The sequence below is a fragment of the Buceros rhinoceros genome, unplaced genomic scaffold (genome assembly GCF_000710305.1).
Source record: "Buceros rhinoceros silvestris isolate BGI_N320 unplaced genomic scaffold, ASM71030v1 scaffold4348, whole genome shotgun sequence".
Classification (NCBI taxonomy): Eukaryota; Metazoa; Chordata; class Aves; order Bucerotiformes; family Bucerotidae; genus Buceros; species Buceros rhinoceros.
Window position 1 is genome coordinate 69,025 of NW_010428458.1, and position 21,766 is coordinate 90,790.

General features: G+C 39.7%; 1 protein-coding gene across 3 annotated transcripts in view; it reads right to left on the minus strand.

Moving 5' to 3' along the window:
* Positions 1–21,766, minus strand: part of MICAL3 (microtubule associated monooxygenase, calponin and LIM domain containing 3) — a 106,641-nt gene that overhangs the window by 61,657 nt on the left and 23,218 nt on the right. For all 3 annotated transcript variants that reach the window (XM_010142261.1, XM_010142262.1, XM_010142260.1), the window contains 3 exons: positions 7,862–8,048; positions 4,870–4,958; positions 3,615–3,702 (listed from right to left, as the gene is read on the minus strand). In XM_010142261.1, coding sequence (XP_010140563.1) covers positions 3,615–3,702; positions 4,870–4,958; positions 7,862–8,048 — 364 coding nt within the window. The remainder of the gene's footprint in view (positions 1–3,614; positions 3,703–4,869; positions 4,959–7,861; positions 8,049–21,766) is intronic.

Genomic DNA, 21,766 nt, shown 5'->3' on the forward strand with positions numbered 1-21,766 from the left:
CAAAAGCACAGTAACACCTTTCCCCAACTTCCCTTCCCCAGAGAGAATGGCATCCATCACTCAAAAGCTTGTTGCGACTTCCAGTCCGAGGGGTTGATCTATACTGCAAGAGCCGGTTTGACCATAACCTCCCTGGAAATATCCCTTGTAACCACCACATAAGATGCCATACAGGCTCTCTGGCAAACCAGGCAAAACCTTCGCAAGAAGGGTGATTCTAGTTGACTGCTAAAAAAACTTCAACTTGTTTATGACAGATTGTACTCTGCAACTAATGTCGCTACAATACAAGAGACAGGCAAAACACACTAAAGGCCAGCTAAGACTGTGCCCACCCAGCGCGGGACTGACAACTTTAGCAAAGTTAATACATGCCAACCAAGTTAGTAACACATCACAAAAAAAGTGCTTGTTGTGACCAATCTTACCTCAGCTGACCAAACCTACTGAATGTTATTTTGTGGCTGATGACACTGTAAGCATTAAGCTGGCTAAAAAAGCAGCAGCCAGATTTGGTGGCACAGCAAAGGAGGCAGTGAGTGTAGGGGGACAACCCAAGCAATTTACATCGATTTGGGATTCCACGGCAACTAAAAAGCAGGCCTTGCATGAGTCAGTATAAAACTCTCCAAACAAGCACTTCTGCTAACTTGGGGCTGAATTTAACTCAGAGGTATAAAATTTTAAAACAGATGGGTTTTTGTCCTGTATATTCTTTAATTGATGTTTCTGCCACACACCTTCCTTTTGCCTTCTAAGCTATCTTTGTATCACCATCAAACATGCACATGCTGCACTTTTTTTTTTTTTAAATTAATCATTTTAGAGGCAACTTACACTCCACATCAAGATTTACCTCACTACTGAGGATTGGCTCAGACCTCAAGGTCTGAAATTGCTATTGCCAAATTTAATTTGGTGGCACTTGCCTTAAGGGAGGTACCATCTTCTGTCTTAGTTTTCAGATGTATGACTTGTGTTAGATGAGTCTACAAGATGGGTGAAGATGGGAGCCTTGGAAACAGAGCTCTGCCTCTATCTCCAGTTCAGCGAGGTTTTTGCTCAAGGTATTTGTCTACAGTGAAAGCCAAGTGTCTGTGGTCTCTTAAACAGACAATTTAATAAATTGCAAGAAAGCACATATGCAGACAGTTCATAGTCAGGAGTTATACCGACATGTAGTCTTACAGACTCTTTTTGATTATTGAGGAATATCATCCTATTCTTCCACTGTTATTAGCAAGTTTGGTAATTCAAAAGGGTTTGTTTCATTCTGTTTTTTCAAATCACACGTAACTGTAAACACATCACAGGTTTCCTGACCTCCTACTAAGAAAGAACAGAAGCTAAAAGTAGGTACCTACAGGACAAGACTATTACACTGAGAACTGACCTGCCTTTAACGACACTGTGGCTTGCTTTTGAAACGCACTGCATTTAGCCTCATCCCACTTCTTAACCATTGTTAAGCCAACAGTTTCAAGGTATAATTAGATTTTACTTCACAAAGAAAACAAAATCTCAGCCACTAACAGCATTCTTCTAGCAGAAGGGGCCAGAACAGCAGAGGCATTGCTCATCCTTCTACCATTATATGTACTTGTGTCATGCACACATGAGAATGCACCACAGCACACTGCCTTGAAGATGACCTAGCTTGACCCAGGCTAAGTTGAGTATGTCCTAATGCAGTTTGGGCACTGTAAGGGGCAAAGCTTTGTAAGTCCAAAAGCTCCAAAAATTATGCTACAGTTACAGACTGCTTCAGAAAAGCAGAAAGCAAACAGGAGACCTAGATTTCAAGTTTTGCCGTTCGATAAAATGGTGTCTGTTCTAGTTTACTCCTCTGGAAGTACTAGAGTTCTGCTACAGGATTATGCCACCACTACATAAGGAGAGGTGGAAACATCTAATTTATATCTGATTTATTAAAGTTTATAGCAAACCATGGCTTATTATTTTCTCTACCTAGCAATCACTTGGATGCTATTTACTGAATGCTCGTTTATAAAAGTGAGTTATTAAATTTGATCAGTTGGAAGGACTAAATCAGAGGAAAGAGACTTTCTACCAGCAATTGCTTTCACAAACTGATTTTTGTGTATATATATAGCTAAACAGTCCTTCTTCCACTTTTCATCACCAGTATCTTTACTCTATAAAGCACCTTATTCTCACATCAGATGCCCTGTGCTCAAAGAAATATTTTTTCCATTCATCTTAAACATGCTCCAGATAAAAAAAAAATCCTCTTCTCTTTTAGAGAAAGCAATTTTAAGTCTATCCCGTTGCACAAAAAATGCTGTAGTTAACCCATCTGTTCACAGCATTTTTGCAAATGTCATTCTTTCATACATTTTCCATTTCCTCCATTTTGCCATGAGGAAATTTCACACAAAAGATCAGACTGTGAAAGCAACTAACTACACTTCAAGAATCAACTATGTGCATTAAGAACAAATATCTGTCAGACTGCATTCAGTTACAATCTTAGAAACACTTTTAAGAATAATATATAAAGTCAAACAAAAGCATGATTTTTATTTGCCTGCATGTTGTTAAGGTCTTTTCTCAACTGACACTGCAAAAACATTCTTTTCTCAAAGTGCTGTTCTACGTTCTTTCTCTCTAAAAGCACTAGATTTAGTTTATCCATAGTGTTCTGGAACAAATACTACAAATCAAATCTCTTTCTGACATCACTAAATGAACACTTAGGGTATGGGCAAACGAGCATTTGTAGCACAGACACTTCTCCCCATGTTAGAAAGAATTAGAGTTTCAAGTTAAAAGCCAAAACTGCTTCACAGTAAGACACACACATTCACCACCCCATTCCCAAAGCCATGGCCAGGAGCAGCACAGAATCTGGCAGTGAGGGAGGAGAACTATGACCTGCCAGCACCACCAAATTTAAGGAGTTTAAGGAATCCAATCCCATTAGCTGTCAGACACCCGGAATTCCAAAGGAGACCCAATCCAGAGATAATGGGATCTTTCCCATTCAAGTACCAGATTAATTAAGAGAAGTTTGGGAGATTGAGAAACCACACCCAGAATTCAGGCAAACACAGAAATCCAGTTTGTGAGCTATTCCAGTGCATCGGACGAACTTTTTAACTTCACTAACACTTAGCTGCGTACACTACAGGGCTCTTTATCCGGGCCCACTCAGAAGAGATCTTCAACTGAGCATCTGTGTTTTCCTGGAATTCTTTCAGATAATGTCCTTGAAAGGACTGAGAACATCTAGGCCCCAAAGCCACAGTGCAAAATAATATATTGAGACTTGCACAAAATGCACAAAATTCACATGGCACCCCAAAAATCACACAAGTTATACAGCTCAAAGTTGAGTCACATTAATTCTTACTGGTCAGCAGGCTGCCCACAGAATTCCCCTAGGATCTGCGTGAGAACTTCTGACTGGACATAGAGAAAGGGAACCCCAAAAGCCATCAGCTGACACATGAAAAAGGAGTCCAAAGGATTCTGGGCTACCTGGTGCCCAATCGAGGAAACTGTGCTTTGCAGGCGCTGGCTTGCCACCCTAACTCTGTCAAAGAGGCCGAGAGAGTACTGCAACACCCTGCTAAAGAAGGAAGCGGAGCTACCTGGGGCCCTCTCTGCTGAGGCGGGGATGGTATTTGCCCGTCCACTTCCATCACTTGCCATGGCGTCCTGCAGAAGTCCTTTGGTGTCCTGTAAGAATGTGGGGGGAAATTAAATTCATATTAAAGTTGAAAATTACTCCGAAATACTGAGGTTTTTATACAGTAGCTTTTTATGTGAGGCTGTATGTACTGAACACGAACTAGAAGACATCCCTCTCGCAGTTAAGACACCCCTTGATCATCACATAAGGCGAGGTCTGAACCAAGTATGTTCCTTCTCGATTTATGGCTCTATTAAAGCTCTGAAAAACAAGCTGGATATCCAAGAAAGTTGAAGCAATAAGATCCCTGCAGTCTGCTCATCTGGGAAATAAAACCATTTTTAGCTTTACTTTTGGCAGGAAGTATGACACAAATACTGGGATGGATCCTTTATCTTTCCAAAAAGGAGGAGTACAGCTTCAGCTTGTACTAATAAAACCTGAGAAACAGGCAGAAAAAACAAGCACCACCACTATCACAAAAGAAAATGTAATTTAAGGGAGAAGGACAATTTGTAGCATGCAAGCTTATCAGAATTTGTTAAGAGACTAGCATGTAGTTTGCTCAGGCAGAGCAGGCAGAAATACTGAAAAGGGTTTGGAAGAGCCAAATTAAGTGCCTTGGACAGTAACGACAAAAGCTAGGAGACTTTTCTGTATTATGCAGTGCATCTTGATCCTGTATTTCAAGCACAAATGCTTCCATTACAATAGTTCAGGAAAAGGGCTATCTTTTCTTTTCTTGCAGGTTCCCAGAAACACACAGAAAACCTTTCAGAAATGAAGGTGGGTCTTCTTCGTAGCCGATGCAAGAGGGGTAGAAATTAATGTTTCAAAAGGAAACGCAAATAATTTGTTTCATCTTAAGAAAAACTATGGAGAAACAAAGCAAAACCCAAACCGGCAATATTATTCCTTTAGTCTCTGCATGGACTGAATAAATATTTCAGCTGATGCAAAAGCAAACCAAACTTCCTGTTCTGAATGGAGCAGTACATAATTTTATAGTAAGAACCATGAAAGGAGAAGTGGTAATTAAAGGAACTGCTCTTAAACAAAATGTATTGAACTGCAAGCTCTCATGACATAAAAAAAGCAACTCAATGAACTCTGATTTTTTTGTATTTTCTGGGGAAAAAAAGCATATTTACTTTTTCTATATTAAGAATTAAAACCTATTAAACATGACATGTTAGAGGAAAATAATGAGTTACCTTTCCTGTCAGAGGACCCACTGCTGGCCTCTTCCTTTGAGCATAACCAGAGAGTCGGTAACAGTAGTGAGGCTTACAGTAGAATTTACCTGCAGATAAAACACAAATGATGGTCAACAATGAGAATACAACAGTTCAGCACAATATAAATGTCCATCTCACTGCAACTTATTATCCACTGCCATTCCTGTTGCTCTCTCTAGTTTCTCCGCTATACATGCAGGCAAACACTACGGGAAGTTTTAACTCCAGCCCTCCTCTCTCCCCCTCCTAGCTAGCCTCTTTTCCATTGGGTGCCTGACAGCCATTTAGCTTAAAATCCTATCAAACACCAAAGCAAAGCTGTGAGGCTTGTCTGGTATCACATGCTAACAATGCGGCAGTGTGTGAGGAACAAAGAAATCATCACATGAAAAGCTGGCAGAAGCACTTTTGGAAAAAGCAAGAATGAATACAACCAGCAGAGGAAGTGGGAGAGGACAGTGTTAACTCCCAAAGAGCCGTCTCTAAAAACACACAGTGGCTACTTGCAGAAAGGACTATCAGCTAACGATCCATTTTCACACTTGAGACCTTTTGTGATACTGCTGGGTTAGTACCACCCCAGAAATCTAGATGGGTTTTCAACCAGTGTCTGAACACTGTCAGAAAACCAAAGCAGCACTAGTAATACCATAATACAATTAATAATAATGATGCCAGCAAACTGATGGCACATAATCATCTTCCAGTGTGTGTTGGTCAATGTATCCTGCTTGGTATACACAGCCCATAGCATCCCCTACTGCTACCCTATTCCTGCAACTTTGCTGATGTATTTCAGACCTACATGCTGACCTTTGCCTCTGCCTCTAGTTTCTCTGGGCTCCTATTTGCACAGTGCTTTGTTTTACAAGAGAAAAGTGACAAACACTATCTTTAAAGAAGTCTCTGCTTAAACAAACATTTCTTAATAATTACTTTTTCCAAAACCTGCTCTTCCAAGTTGTCTGAAAAGAACAACAAAAGCTTTTACATAAAAATTCTCAGACTTTGAAGCCTAAAACCAGACACTGACTGCAGAACGCTACAGAATGCTCATCAGCCCAAACAGATAGATGAATAGCAACAATGCTTGCACAGCTTTGTTATTTTTTTTATCTCAAAGAAAACCCAGAATGAAATATAAGCTAAATTTTCACAGTGATTGGATTACACAGAATACCACATATTTCTGTTTGGCTTTATCTGCTTCATACACATACGGAACTGTTAGGCATGTAATGTAATTTCAGAATCAATGTTTCAAGTGTGCTGAAAATCTGACCTTTGCATTTGCTTCCCTGGCCATAACTTGCTTACTTGCAGAGAGTCACTAAATCTGGTGGCAAAATATGTTTCAGCACATACAGCTGAGAAAGGAGCTCAGTCTGCTATTATGGAACATGTAGTCAGATATTCAGTTATTTGTGAATGCCCAAAGTAACAGCAGGGCTCAAAAAAATGCTTTTTTCCCACAACTTGGGTTAGTAATAAAGATGTTACTTTAATATGTTCATTTCAAAATTATTAACAGCCCCTTTAAACTCACATGCCAAGTCTGCTGACCTTCTGGCCAAATAATAATGGGTTTTCTATTCCTTACTGGGAGACTGGTTTGATGATTCTAAGTTTCCTCAACTCTTCGTGACTGAGCAAGTCCTTTACTTAAAGTCATTACATAATGCATCATCGATACATAATTTTAGTTCTTTTTGCTTCCACAGCAATTATATGCAAAAAGATTCTTTCTAGCTACATGCATTAGATACCTATCAATTTTATAATGTTTCAATTTGCAGTAGAATATTCTGGAGTTTCATCCTGTGGCATATCAGTTTATAATTCGTACTCCATCTTTGCCTCAGTGAGTGGGCAAAACTATCAGTACTAACTTTTTTTCCTGTGATTTTGGCTTCTGCAGCATTATGTCTAGAGTGGAATCCTTTCCACCTAACCTCTCACTAGCTTTACATCGTTTTGCACATATTTTCCTATTGAGGTAGGAGTAAAGATAAATGACAAGTGCAGAAGAAAATAAAGGCATACCTGCTGATACAAATAAAGGTTTATCTGAGATACCTTCTCATATTTTTTCCTTCAGAAAATGTGCAATTTCTGTCATTCACTGCTAAAGCAAAGAACATAACACACTGCTGCTCGTAGAATGAGATTCCTTTTCACAAGTGACGTGTGATTTCAAATTATGACTTTCAATACGCACACTTTGTTGATAAATTTTCATCTACTGCCATATTGTTTACCTTCTCAGATTTGTCAGGTATACCTGAAGCTTCCCTTAGTACCTGGCATGCTAGATTGTTAACTAAGTCATCAGCAAGTTTTGTAATCATATTCCTTCCTCCTCAGTCTACCAGATACAGAAAACAAGTCACTATTGAATCTTCAGTAACTACTTCAGCCACACTCTGTATTTAATACTGACTTACCTCTATACAACTTCAATGCTGCATTTTTCACTATATAAACAGAAGTTCATTTGTAATGAGCTATAAAGAGATTATAAAGTTCCTATTTTTGTACACATAAAATAAACATACAGAGTTGGACAGCTGTGATGCCATCAAGAAAAGCTGACTACATTTGTTTCCAACTTGTCATTTTCTCTTAAGTGGTATAACGGAGTTTTCTCATTTGACAGTATTGAAATAAGAGTAAAGGGTCCAGCCTTCAAAGTCAGCCTCCAAAACTTTTGAAAGCCTCCAATTTTTTCTGTTCTAGCAGCTATTACTATGTTTAAACTAAATCCTAAGAGCTAACTTATTTTGCTGTCAGCATGACCTGGAAACAGGAAATCCACACTTTCAACAGTTTGAGAGATGGTGTCTTTGGAACGGAAGTTACTCCCTTCCCTAACTCACCAAATCATTTTTAAGCCAAGAAAGAGCTGAAGTCATGAGACGGACTTCCAGGACAGCTAAGAGAATTCTTACAGAAAGGCAGTTTCTCTTACCATCTTCAATATCATAGGCATAAGATGACAAGCGCAGAGTCGTCGCACAGTATTCACACTTGAAGCAGCTGCGGTGGAAGAACTTGCCTTCAGCACTCAGCCTTTCCATCACATAGACTCGCTTGCGGCAGAAGTAACAGACATCACTGCCTCCCAGGTTTTGGGGGAACTCCTTTTTCAGCGAGCCCTAGACAGAAATAGACACGGCTAAATTTGTGCGTGTCCAGCCTCACCAAAATTGTTCGGTCCTATTTTCTCTTCATTTATGTGGATACAGAAGCATCCGGATGCTGCAGTTCTTGGACACAATTCACTGTTTTAACCAGGATACCAAAAACTAACCTTATTGTCCAGGGAAGAAAGTCCTAGGATGCCATGCGTACATAATGTCAGGAATAAAATAAGCTCTGGATGGAAGCATGGACACCAGTACTATTAATGATGACCTTGAAATAAATGACTGAAGGAGGCATATAATGGAAAGCCAAAACCATTAGAGATCCCTCAAACAGCAGTTCTTAGTCTTACATTATCAAAATCAGTATCTCTTCTAGAAAACAATAATGCAGAAGTAGCCCAGCAGATCAAACCCATCTCCATAAATATGACAAGAAGTTTCTCAAGTGTTTATGGACAATTCTTGGATGCAGATATTAGATTAAAATGTTTTGCAAGGAAAATGAGGACAAGAGCAAGGGTGGATGGAGAAAGGGAAATGAAATCTTTCACAAAGCTACGACAAATTCCATCAGTGGTAGCAACAACTGTACACTCACAATACTTCAGAACTACTGCACATCTAAATCACAAACACGCATCATCTTCTGTACATAGTCTTACCAGTTCCTTCTTGTCTAGAAGGGTTTTGGGTTGCTCTTTTCTTTGAAGCTGATTGGCTATCTGCTCAGCCAATGAGCTCACTCCGCCTGTGTACATCTTTATATACTTCTACCAGATGGATGGAATAAAACAATAGTGAAGTGAGAGAAGAAAAAAAATCAAATTAAAAAATGACTAAAATGATAAGTTAGGTGGTGAAAAGGTGCAGAGGTCAAATCATGCCAAGACAGTGGACAATATGAAGTGACAAGTAGTAATAGCAAAGCTAGTGTCATCCGAAATCAACAGTACAACCCAGGATCAACCGTAAGGATGGAAAAGACAGCTTACATTTTGCATTCTCTAAGTGCTCTAACAATACTATGATGATGAATAAAGATGATCTTATTTTCACTTGTGAAGTATTTTGCACCTGGAAACCTGAGCATGGACACTTCTCAAAGAAGCAGCCAAATATAGGTTAAGATTTTAGGTTCCAGGTAATGCCGGGATCAGAAACAAAGATCTTTTAGAAGACATGTTACATAGTCCAATGCAACACATTGATCACAACAGCACAGTTATATGCTTAGCAACTGGAAAGAATCCATTTACAGAGCATTCATAGAGGAGGGAGAAATCCTTAATGAAGGGACTCAGCGATTCAAAAATACGAATTCTTCCAGTTCTAAAAATACATAGAGGTTTATATGGAAAAAGATGCAAAAGCCTCATCCAATGCATTAAAGCCACACACGCATACAACTGTAACATATACTCGTTCAACTGTGAACACAGCTTTTTGACTAGGCTTTTTTCCATCACAGGTGTTGACTAACTCCATAACTTTGGATATCTAAAATCTCGGCAGTATTGCAAGAAATCTAAGCAGGTTGGCTGATACCTTAGACAGGAAAAATGAGTATTTGCAAGCCAAGTTCACTCACTGCAGGAGCAGAGGAAGTTCCACAGGAAATACAACCATTGGCAATAATTACACGGTTAAGAAAATTACGTGGTTATGTCAATGTTAGCTCAATCACACTGCAAACGCCATGTATTTGACTCAGAGCAGCAAGGAGCACACAAAGCAATTTTCCTTTTCCAGGCTAAGAAGGATTCTGAATGTTTCTAGGGGCAGTCTCCTCAGCAAATGAAAGATCAGAGAGACACTTAAGCTTCTGGCCAAGTGTAAAATACCAAGATAACAGTTTTCTGAAGGAAAGGATTAAAGTTATATCTCAAAACTCACTTTACTCATATAGTAGAACTTGTTTGAAGCATACCAGATATTTCCTACAATTAACAACACAACGTAAATTCCATACGTGTGGTTATTAGCCTTTTAGGAATGTTTAAGACCTTCACACATCCAGACATAAGAACAGCAGGTAGCATCACCAAAACTGAAATTCACCACAGAATGGGTACTTCTCTGGGGAAAAAGATTTTGAAAATGGAGCGCACAGCCAGCAGAGACTGCCGCTGCTATCACTGAAGTCCTAATTCCTTAATCTCTCTGCCACTGCAGTAATGAGCATTTATTTATACCCAGAAAAAACTTCTACCTGTCTACTGATTCCACCCAAAAATGCAGAGCAGTCACAGTATTTATTTATGCAAGAAATAACGCATGATTTGTCATGCAAAGTTTTCCAGGTTGTGTATTCTTCCTTAGCTAGTGTATGCACTCACATATGTGCAGAGCTTCCTTTCAATGTCATATATAACATACCTTGTCAAATATTAAATTTAAAATGGTGGCCACTGGAAAAATATTCTTTGGCATTGATCTTTAATTGGCAATCATAATAATTTGGCCAAGAGTTTTCTGTTTTCCTCTAAAAGACAAGAAACCTGTGAGACTTCTTAAGTTTTCTTTAAAAATAGTTCAAGCTCTTCCATAGGAAAAAATTTTTAGCTGAACCAGGTTTCCACTGAACAAGTTTTGATTTGAGACCTTCATCCAACCTGAATTCCAGATGCTTCAAGGATCATTAAATTTCTACCAGGCACATATGAAGCTTCATGCTTAAAAAGCGATGATGATACTTTTAACTCACAATGTCTTGGACTATTTGGTGTGGGGAAATTTAGTTGCGCTATTTTTGATTTGGGGTTCTTTCTGATTTGTTCTGCTTTCTTCCTACACATCACATATAGCCTGATACTGGGACTTAAAGGAAGCATTTTATCTCCTGTGGGCAACAGCCTTTGAGATACATAACATTCTGCAACATTTTCAAGAGTGGGCAAAGAGCCCATTCCAGCTAAAGTCCAATCAAGTTCCTGCTGCTTATGCATGATACCTGCAACTAGTTCAAAAGCCCAGTGATTTTCCAGAAAAGCCAAAGTACCTTTTATTTCGTACTGTCTATTAAGCATATATGTACAAACATACTCTGGAGTTTGGCCCAAGATCTCAACAAAAGCAGCGAGCAAAACAAGAAAGCTTTACTGCAAAGCCAGAAGGACTCTCAGTGCTCAAAAAAACTGATTTGAGAGTGAGATGCACCGCAAGCTTTGAATTTACACCAAATGTTAAATATATCTACTTTCAAAGTGCTTTATGGCTGACAATACCCAAGCTATGCCACAGGTTGCCTCTGGCTTCTCATTTGTGCATGAACACACACAGACATTGCATTCTGCAGGTGAAGAAGCACTGCAAGCCTAGCCATCTCTGGTGGTGTGTCCTCGGTGGGACCAAGGTGCAGCAAGTGAACACAGCTGAGTGCACCTTGCAATGCTCAGGCCAATGTTGCTACCTGTCGAAGAGAGTCAGATGAAGGTGAAGAAGGGCGATTAGAAGAACGAAGGCTAAGGGAGAGCTCCCACTGGTCAACAAAGAATCGACGAGACGGTTCAGTCTCAGGCTATAAAATAAAATACAAATCAAAACAATCATACATGGGTACAGAGAGAAGAGAGGAGAAAATATAAAATCACAGGCCCTTCTGCCCCTATAAAAAAAAAAAAATTCTTTCAGACTCTTGTAGGAAAACTTAAGAGAAAAATGTCCGGTGTATCTTCGCTTTCTCCCTAGTGAGGCAGAGTAAGTTATTCTTAATTTGCCCTTTACGAAGTTTTAAGTTATTTAGGATCATTTGGAAGCAGTTACCTACTTCCACAGATGTCCAGCCTCCTGTAACCCAACCAACTAAGCCACTGGAAAAGATCCCAAATCCATTTCCTCTGCTCTTCCTGTATCTCCCATTATTCAGTATTACTGGCCCAAGGCACTAAGATCATATTTCAGGCCACGTGAGACCTCTTCTATATTCTAACTCTATAAACCAAAAGCTGCTTCTTGGGGATGAAAAGAAACAAAATAACTTGCACACATTGCCAGCAATTTGCAGCAAATTTCCAGCCTAAAGCTTACTGTAAGGAGACTGGAAACATCACTCTAAAAAGAGTGGAACAATATCAAACAATCTGCAAATGGCAAACCATAAATCCCAAACTAAGAATTTCCATCTAAAACTGATTCATCACAGGAGAAATGCAAAATTTGGTCTTCCAAGGTACACCTCTCATTACTTCTAAGGCTCATTATGCTTATCTACCAAGAAATACTTCACATAAATAGGAAAAAACCAATAGCTGGAAATATCAGACAAATAGCACTGGTAGAAAACGTGCATTCCTAGAAATTATATTCTGGAAAGAAAAATTATGCAAAATTCAAATATTTGACTTTCTTTCACAAGAAAATTATGATATTAGTGGCATGATCCATGAAAATAGCTATTTCTAGCCACTTCAAACAGGCTAGCCTCAAGATAAAATATACTGGACAAAATGTAAAAAAAGCTTGGCTTTCACAATTTCCTCAATTCAAAGAAATAACTGTTTATTTTATACACAAATTTTCTCTATTTAAGATCACCAACATTCAATCAAATTTCTTCAATGAAAATGTCTTACTTTACTAGGCCTTCTTTCTCTTACAAATCTATTTCTTGTTTTCTTCTCTTAAATCCCACATCATAATCCTTCATCCCCTGCAATTTTCCAACGCATTTCTTCTTTTTCCTCTCTGCCCTATCCACTTCATCCTTTCCTCTACTTTGTGTTCTCATCCTCCTCTCTATTTTCTCTCCTCCTTAATTCTGCATTATACAGAAATTGAACAGTTTCAAAAGTAATTTCTATCATTGCATTGCAATGCTGTTAAACTTTTCCACTCTCAAAAGGAGTTTAAAAGTACTAGAGAGCAACACAAAAGGTAGGAGCAAGATATTTCGGACTGTATGTTCATTTATTTATCATCATTTCAACTGAGTAAGGAAATGCACGTGAGCACGCAGTCCTTGGATCATGCCTGAGATCTTCAGTTGTGTCGCTCATTGACAAATAGGTGCTAGTATGTTTTAACTAGTCTTCTTACTCATTCTTTCACAGTTTCTTCTATGTCTCCAAATACTATTTCAAACTTATCTCTAGCTGAAGGTTCACTCTTCCTTCCTGGTGAACAGCTTCACTGACTTTAATCATCAGCAAACACAGCATCCCCAAAGAACAGCAATGAAAAGCGCCCTAGATGTTATAAATTTCCTTTTGGCATGGCTTGGAAAAGTTATGCCCATCAGCAAAACTTGTGGACTGTTTATACTCCACAGCTCAAGAAGACAGCTTGACTGTGGATGCTTAACTCAAAACAATAAGTTTTGAAAAAAAATCACTTATATAGATGGTGTTTTCCAAAGGCATTCTTCCAACAGCCAAATGCTGTTGAAGATAACTGAGAACAGAGATAGGGGCGAGCAACTAGAAACTGAAGAAACCATCATTCAATTTGGCATGCCCCCATATGTCAAAGATGACACAGTGGAGAGAAAATTAAGCACAAAACCAAACCAAACCAGTACACTGGAATCAGAAAATCTGCACAAGCTGCCAACTCTACCACTGGAAAAAAGTATACAGGAAGTATGGACACAAAAGCAGTACTTCAGAGCCAGGAATTATGCTTGGAAAATGTGAAAGTTCTTGCTTCAAGAAGCAACTGACTGGTAAAAGACCACTGTGAAATGACTTGACCTAGAGTCCAGCTGGTTTTCAGCTTGTACTCTGAAGCTTGAAGGCTGTTTTTTACCTTATTGTTTATACTGTGTTTTGAGAAAGAGAAACACTATGATTCATCAAACAAGGAAACAGTTAAGAACTGGCAAGTAGGATAAAAATACTACACAAAATAGACTTGACCATGTCTTTTAAACCACGACTACACAGCAGTGGTCATTGTATTTTGGTGAATTTTTCTATCCATCTGACCCCAGATGTCACCGGTACCCAGTACCCCACAATGATACAGGAAACCAGATAGGCTGGGCGGTAGTCACCTGTTGCCTCATTGCAGGTCTGGACTCCATGAGGGCAGCCAGCTGACATGCCCTTTGCTCAACATTCTCAGGCACTTGGTCATCAGAAAACAAACGAGGAGATCTCTGCGAGATGAGGAAGGAAGTAAAAAAAAAAAACCAAAAAAAGCACCAAAAGGAACAGACACCAAAATGCCAGACAAAAAGGTATGAAATTCACATGCATAACAGTAAGAGGAGCTCCCATGTGAAGATTTGTTTTATTCCTAATATCTACCCTTCTAGTGAAGTGCAGAGTTTTGACCCTCACGGCCAAGAAAAAATAGTTGAATTAGTCATTATTCACAACTCTCCCACCTAGGACAGCCGCAGCCAAAACCAAATAAGCAGTGTGGGCCCTCTCTCTGGCATTACCATAAAAAAAAAAAAGTGCTTTTATCATGCACAAAGAAGCTTATTTGCCAACTTATTTTTACATAGCTCTTGATTCTCAAGTATTTCCTTTACATATCTAAACTGTGCATACTTGCGTTTCTCATATTTTGAGCACAGAAACACATGTTTTTAGGGTAAGGTACTTCAGTTCTCATAAAGAATGAATTAGTTTGCTAAAAGATGCTGGTATATGAAACGTGAATGCTGTACTTACCAAAGAGAGCATGTTTAATGAGCCTGGATGGTTGAAGCAACACACAGCAAAATCAAACTATCACAGAAGCTGCCAGTTTTACTTCTGCAGCTTCACTGTCCTACTTGTTCTTACTGAACTGCCATGTCAACACACTCCAGGCACAATATTTGACACCTCTGCTATTCTGGTCTTTCTTATCAATCTTCTCAAAACTGTTGTGTGGTGCACTTACCATCACAGAAAAAAGACCTGGCTTATGGTCTGTTGTACAAGACAGGATTATTATTTCCAATATTACAGAGCTTTTGGCCAATTTGTTTGTGGAGTTCAAAAGTAATGGACCAGGAACTACAAACGAGTACATGGAGAAACCTCAGGCTTGGTCTGTCAAGAATGCAAGAGTGTTGCTACGCATTGCTAATGGTCCTCCGAAGTACAGCAGAACATGAGGTTCACACCCAATTTACAAAAACACTTCTCTCTTTCAGATACATTAATAATACTCTCTACTTTCAGTTGCTTTCAGTTCCACCTACTCCTTCCTACTAGATCATTTTCACTAAAACTAGGGCCTATTATGAAGCTGTGGGCTTCTGTGTCACTGCAGACACACGCTTATTCATTTTCTACTGCCTGTCAGAAAACATTCGGCCCACAAGAGTCTTTTGTTAGAACACATACTGAAAGTTGCAATAGTTTTATAGCTGGCTACCACTTATGATTTAATTCATTCAAAGCCTTCACTGGAATGTCGATTAATTTGTCAATATGAATTCCAATCAACCAGTTCTTTGGAGTGTGTATCTTTTCCCATGTTTCTTCATAATACTAAGCCATTCAAACAGACTGTTGAATATTTCATTGTTAAGAAGGCTTCAAAGTCTTTATACTAAATAATGCTTCATAATTTTTTCTTTTACTTTGGCCTGTAGGAGGCAGGATGGAATGCCAGTTGTTTAACCATCCGGAAAGCAAGCAGTGAGAACTATGCAACTGCGTTCACATCAATTAGCACAAAACATAACTCATCTTGTTCTGCTACAGCCACAGCACACTTCAGTAAAGAGGTGTAAGAGAAAAAGAAGAATGGGAAGAGCTTAAGTACTGGGTCTACAGCAAAATAAAAGCATATAGCAAACTGTTGATGAAGGCTTGTTACGCAATTATGTGGGTATCACACAGAAATAAACACTCCTAATTGAGTCTCAGCAATCCAGTGTATTAACAGCAGCATTAGGATAAGTGTGTTTCACTACCCAGTATATTTGCTCTCTGTATTGCACACATCCACCACAGCCTTGTGTCATCAGCATCCATGCCATTTGTTCATGCTCTTTACCCTTTCCTGTCTGGGACTCTGCTCCCCAGGATAGTCAGCACCAGGTTCCCTGTTTCTCTGCAGGCAACAAATTATGAGCTTAGTAACAATCACAGACCAACTTCCTAGTCAAAACACACTTCATCTGCTTTTTCTTATGATGCAGTCAGAAAAGAAGCCATAATGATAGCAGAACAGTTTATTAAGAATACTCTATCCCTGGAAATAACAACTTAGCTCCTGGAGGGAAATTTTTTAGAAATATGTATATTCATATTAGGTCAGTAAACCACAATATAGTACCACATTGTAATGAAATTAGTACAGTAAGGCTGGCAAGACACTCAATAGAACTCATACTGTGATGTTAGATTAAAGGAAGGAAATGGAAAGTTTAAAATAAGTGTCAGAATGAATGCATTCGAAGTGCAGAGGTACAGGTTGTAAAAGACATCAGTGTAACAAGGACATAGATCCATCTGACTCACTATGAGACCTGGGCCAAGACAATCTAAGGAAAATAAAAAATTCCTAAGTAAAAAAAGAGTACTTCCCCAAAAGCAGACCCCTCAACTGAGTCTAAAAGATCAGTTCTGTAGCACAGAGGGTAAAAACTCCTCAGAATTAAAAGGAAAAAGTAAAAAAATTATCATTTCTTTAAGTGACAAGACACATAGAAGAAGTTTCCTACAGGACAGAACATAGAAAATGGTCAAAGTACACTTGGACCCAGCAGTAGCTCGCTCTCATGACTGAACCAGGCAACCAAAAAGATACAGGACAAAGAAACACTTGGAGAAGCTAGGGTGGGAAAATACAGAGTGAAGGGGTCCTTGGTGACTGAAGGCAAATTTCTCTGTGTAAAAAGTGGATCCCATATCATAGATTAAAAAGTAAGACTCAACATTTAACTGCCTTAGTTTCTCTATCTGTAAGTTTGTGGAAAACCTTCATTCTCATAAAATGTATCTGTCAAAATTTTCAAAGGATGTTGACGAGAGGAAGGCTCATCACACCATCTGTCATCTGATAATATTACACTTAATTCAGTTTAAATTAGGGTTTTGCTAATGAAGAGGCCTTACCCCACCCACTCTAACTAGTTGTCCATTCCTGTATTCTTCCTCACACCATACGCTGTCCACAGTGTGCCGGAAAACTAATCGGGTTTTTTTGTTAGGACAGTTTTAAACCAGATCAGTAAGCACACCTGACCTATCTTGCAGATGTGGACACCAGAGAGGCGATAGGGAACATGTACTCCAAAGGCTGACAATAATTAGACCAGATTAACGGTAACATGTAACTACATTCTGAGAAATCACAGCAAGAAGGCAAATCAAACTTTATGCACAAGAATAAGTCTTGTCTGCCCTGCTGAAAGGTAACATGTCTTTACAGATTTTATAGACATACAGGTGATCAGCAAAAACGTTTTCAACCTATGGGGAAATTTATTTGTACAATCCTTAAAGTTATGAGAAGTCTATGGAACTGCAGCTGCCTTTTTTATCACCTGAAGATTAGTTCAGAATTGATCAGGGAGAAGTGAAATTTATTACTGCAGTAGGAAAATGAAACCAATGTTAAAAAAAGATACAACTCAAAAGAAGCATGATGCGTATGAGAAGACACAACTAAAGGACTTCAGGTAATATTTAACTAGAAGGACAACAAATACATGTGCATGAACATCTAGACGCACACTTATACACCGTGTTCAGAACAGCTCTCACTGCTCCAAATTTGAACTCAGACAGACTGAACGCAAACTCTTGTGAGACAACAGCCCGGGTGTGGGGGGAACAGGAGGACCAAAGCAGACACATGCAGGCCACTACAACACTCTAAAAAAGCACATCGTACAAGTAATCCTAAAAGAGTTTCATGGATACAGGGCAAATTTGCAGCCACACCTGTTTAAACAAAGAACAGAGATGGAGAAAAGTTGTATTTTCTTTCCTTGCATTACCCAAATTACTCCTCAGTAAAATCTGTGAGTCTCCAGTGGAGACTGCCCATGCTCCTAGTGAGCTAATGCTGACCTATGTTTCTAACCTACGAGGCTGAAGAATCCCTATTATCATCTGAAAAAAGAAAATTGGAAATGCATTTGTAAATGGGTATCTGGTAACCGATCTAGTCACTTGTTGAAGCAGTAATGAAGAGAGAGGGACAGAGCATGCAGAGAGAATCACCTGCTGCCTGGGATACGGTGGAGAGGAAGGTGGAGTGGAAGAGAGCATGATCACTTTTTTGGGGCAGGTCCGAGAACGTTCCTTATTCCTCAGCTTTTTTTAAAACAGAAAAGAAATAATGATAGAAAAGAGATTACATTACCATCGGCTTTGGTGAGACAGGCCAGAATGCATGAACTGAGAAACTGTGATCTTAAATTCACACTTCTCATGAATGACCTAAAGCCACATTTTATCTGGAGATGAAAGACCTAAGGTTTTTCACCGATAGCCACACGATCACATGTCCATTTGACAGATGCTTCTGGGGGTAGCCAATGAATACACACTTGATCAGTCATCAATGAAAGCAACACTTGCTGACTCAAGGTCTTACAATCAGTGAAAGGTACAACTTTGAACCCTCCATAGCACAGCTGGACTACTCTCTTTGCTTCGTGAAAAATTACTTACTGCTGTGCTTTGCAATGTTTAAAAATGCCCATCCTGTTGACCTAATTGATCTTGTTTGCAATTCATTAGCAACACAACTCAAGTTACAGTATTCTATTCTCACCTTCAGATACCTCCTCTAACTTACAGATACTAAACCATCTCATGCAAGTTAAACTGTACTACATTCAACAGAAATACAGCTGTTTTATAGCCAAATATAGCCATACCTAATAGTCTGAATATTATACGCTAAAAGTGTCCTCATTTTAATTTGCCAGAAAACATGTCTTTCCAGTTCTGTTCCTCCTTCCTATACAGCCTTTTCTCTACCACTTCTTGATTATTAATGTACCTTCTGCCTGATTTTTCTTTTTCTGTCCTCACCAGAGCACATCTGAAAACTGCTGCATTGTGGAAAAAAAAAAACAAACCCAACACTGTGTATCCAAAGCCACTGCTAGATAGCCTCCAAAGAAACAGCACACTGTTTAAAGATATTACAGATGTTCATTACTGCCCTTACAGCTGAGCTGGCACTAACATCTCTTCGGGTGTTCTCTTCCTTTTCTGAAAAAAACCTCAACAACAACAAAAAACCAAAACAACAAAAACCCCCTCTAAACAAAAAAAAACCCCTCTAAACAACAAAAAACACTCCTCTACTTCAAACAGATGTTACAAGCAGCTTAAACTAAAGCACATGACTTTGCACTGAAGTGGATGAGAAACATTCATATGGTGTTTCAAAAGGCTCAGCAGTGAAGTCACTAATTTCTTGCTGAAAGGGTGGTAACATTTTCAACACTACAGCTGTTCATGTTTGTGTCTGACCATGGCTGAGTTTGCATTCCAAATTTCAAAATTTTCACAAAATTGTGTAATTTTCCATGGCAGACCGCGGAATACAACATCACAGAGGTATACGAAGGACATGTTCAGTCCTTCAGATGCATTTCTGAGCATGCAAAGACTAAGATGGCTATAGGAAAGAGGAAAGATCTATCAACAGATTTAAATGAGAAATTAAGTAGGAAAAACAGTATTTCCAGAATCCATTGGTGTTGTAAGTTCCCTTCTGTTGAGATTTCAGCTCCTGCTGACTGTGGTCATCTCAGTTGGTCATTGCATGTCTTCAAAAATCACAGCTCCAGCGGAATTACTGAAAAGTTTGTACCGCTGCACCTTTATCACGCTTCAGGGAACCATCTCAAAAGAACAAGCATCAGACCTCCAGAGGCAGAAAAGATGTGCACTAAAAGACATTTGATACCCATCTTAGAAGCATCTTTGTACACATCAGTGATTTAAGCTTATGTATCCCACACAAATTGTTGCTGATAATTAAACTGTAAAACTATATCAACCCTCCAGGACTCCCGTTCTTGGCAGGCCCCGGCCGCCTCGTGCCCGGGTCTGTGATGTCCGGAGGTAGAGCAGCGACTCTTTCACGGGCACCCCCTTGCCATGGGGAAGGAGCTTGCGTGCCCTTGTGAGGTTGAGAGCTGTGCTGGTGGTGGCATGTGCCTCCGGTGGGGTCTCCCAAGCCAGACAGGTCTCAACTGAAGGGTCAGACAAAGTGTGTCCACGGGCAGGATGGGCTCACTAGCCTTCGGGCAGCCATCCTAGGAGGACAACTCTGACTCCAAACCCGGGCAGATGGAGCTCGTTCAGCCCTGTAAGGCATCCATCTAAGAGAAGGATACTCTAACCAACTCTATGACCCGAGGACTTCGCTGTCACCATCCAAGCTCGCCAGGCCCTGGCAGATGAACCTCAGGTGTAAAGGGTGGAGCCAGTTCCGCGCACGCTGGTGCCTCACCTAAAAAATCCACCACGCAGGCCCGAAGGGTGCACTCATCGCTTGCAGTGAGCGTGGGAAAAGCCCTTCCCAGATCTTCGTTCGCAAAGCCAAGCCATGATGATGATGAAAACTGTATCAGAAAACTGCTGAAGGGCATAAGGTGAGAGTCTGGAAAGCCAGGACAAAATTCAGTCCAAAAGGCTCATCTCCCAAACCATACCAAAACAGTCAGATCCTCTTCTGGATAGTCCATATGGCTTTCCAATGGCTTCATGATCCCTGCTGAGGAGATGCTCTTTCCCAAATGCAGCCAAAATGACTTGGAGAGCATTACAACACCATCAAAGATGTTTTTATACAAGTAGGCATTCATTTAAGGAGATTAACCACCATAGCACAAAACACAATCCAGCTTTTTTTAGGAGATACTAGCATCATATAAAAATTTACACACATCTCCACTGTGAATGTACACTTAGAAGTATCTTCATGCATTAGTAACTGCTGCTGAGGTGCTCATAATAGCACAAACCAAATTTTGACAACAGAGATCAACATTCTGAATATGTAGCTCAATAAATCAAACTTTGTAATCCAATCCATGAGGAAAATGCAGGCCGCACAGAATGCTGCAAGCAGCGGATTTGTGAGGTTTTTAACCTGTCTGATCTTTTGAAGGTTCTCCCTTTCCAAGGGAGATAACATTAATGGTCTTGTTATGAAAATAAAAACTGCTTCAGAACAGATTCTGCCAGGATCTCACTCTTCCTAGAAATTCTGTCTTAGCAAGGCACTCCCTACCAACCTGTACAACAGACACGGTTTGCCCTACAAGTTCATTGGAACTGCTGCCCTTTTAACTCTTTTAACTTAAGTCTTTCAACTCCAGGGTAAAGCAAGGTTCTAGACTTAAACTGATAAGAAAATACAGCTAAGGAAGTTCATTTATCAAACATCAGCAAGCAATAGCCTAAGGTAGACGTAAATCTTTCATCAAAACTGGGGGTCCAACCCAGACCACATCCTTTGTAACTGCGTGGCTTCTTCCAGGCAATCACTCATGCTTTTGTAGTATACTTTCCCCTTCCATAGTTTCCAAGATGCAGGACCAAACCCATCAATCACAAGACATGAAACTGCCCTTCTGCCAAAGACACTGGAGGATCTCAACTTCATTCTGTCTGCTGGCAAAAACATTAGGCAACCTGTGGTTTCCCTCAATAACATGTCACTGCTTTGTCCCCTTCGGGACTGCTTTGCTCCTCTTCAAAGGACTCTTCAGCGGAAGGTACTCACTACCCAATATATCTTACACAGTCACTGACAGAGGTTTCTGCTCATAAAATCTAACACCTGTGCCAAACAAGAGCACTCTT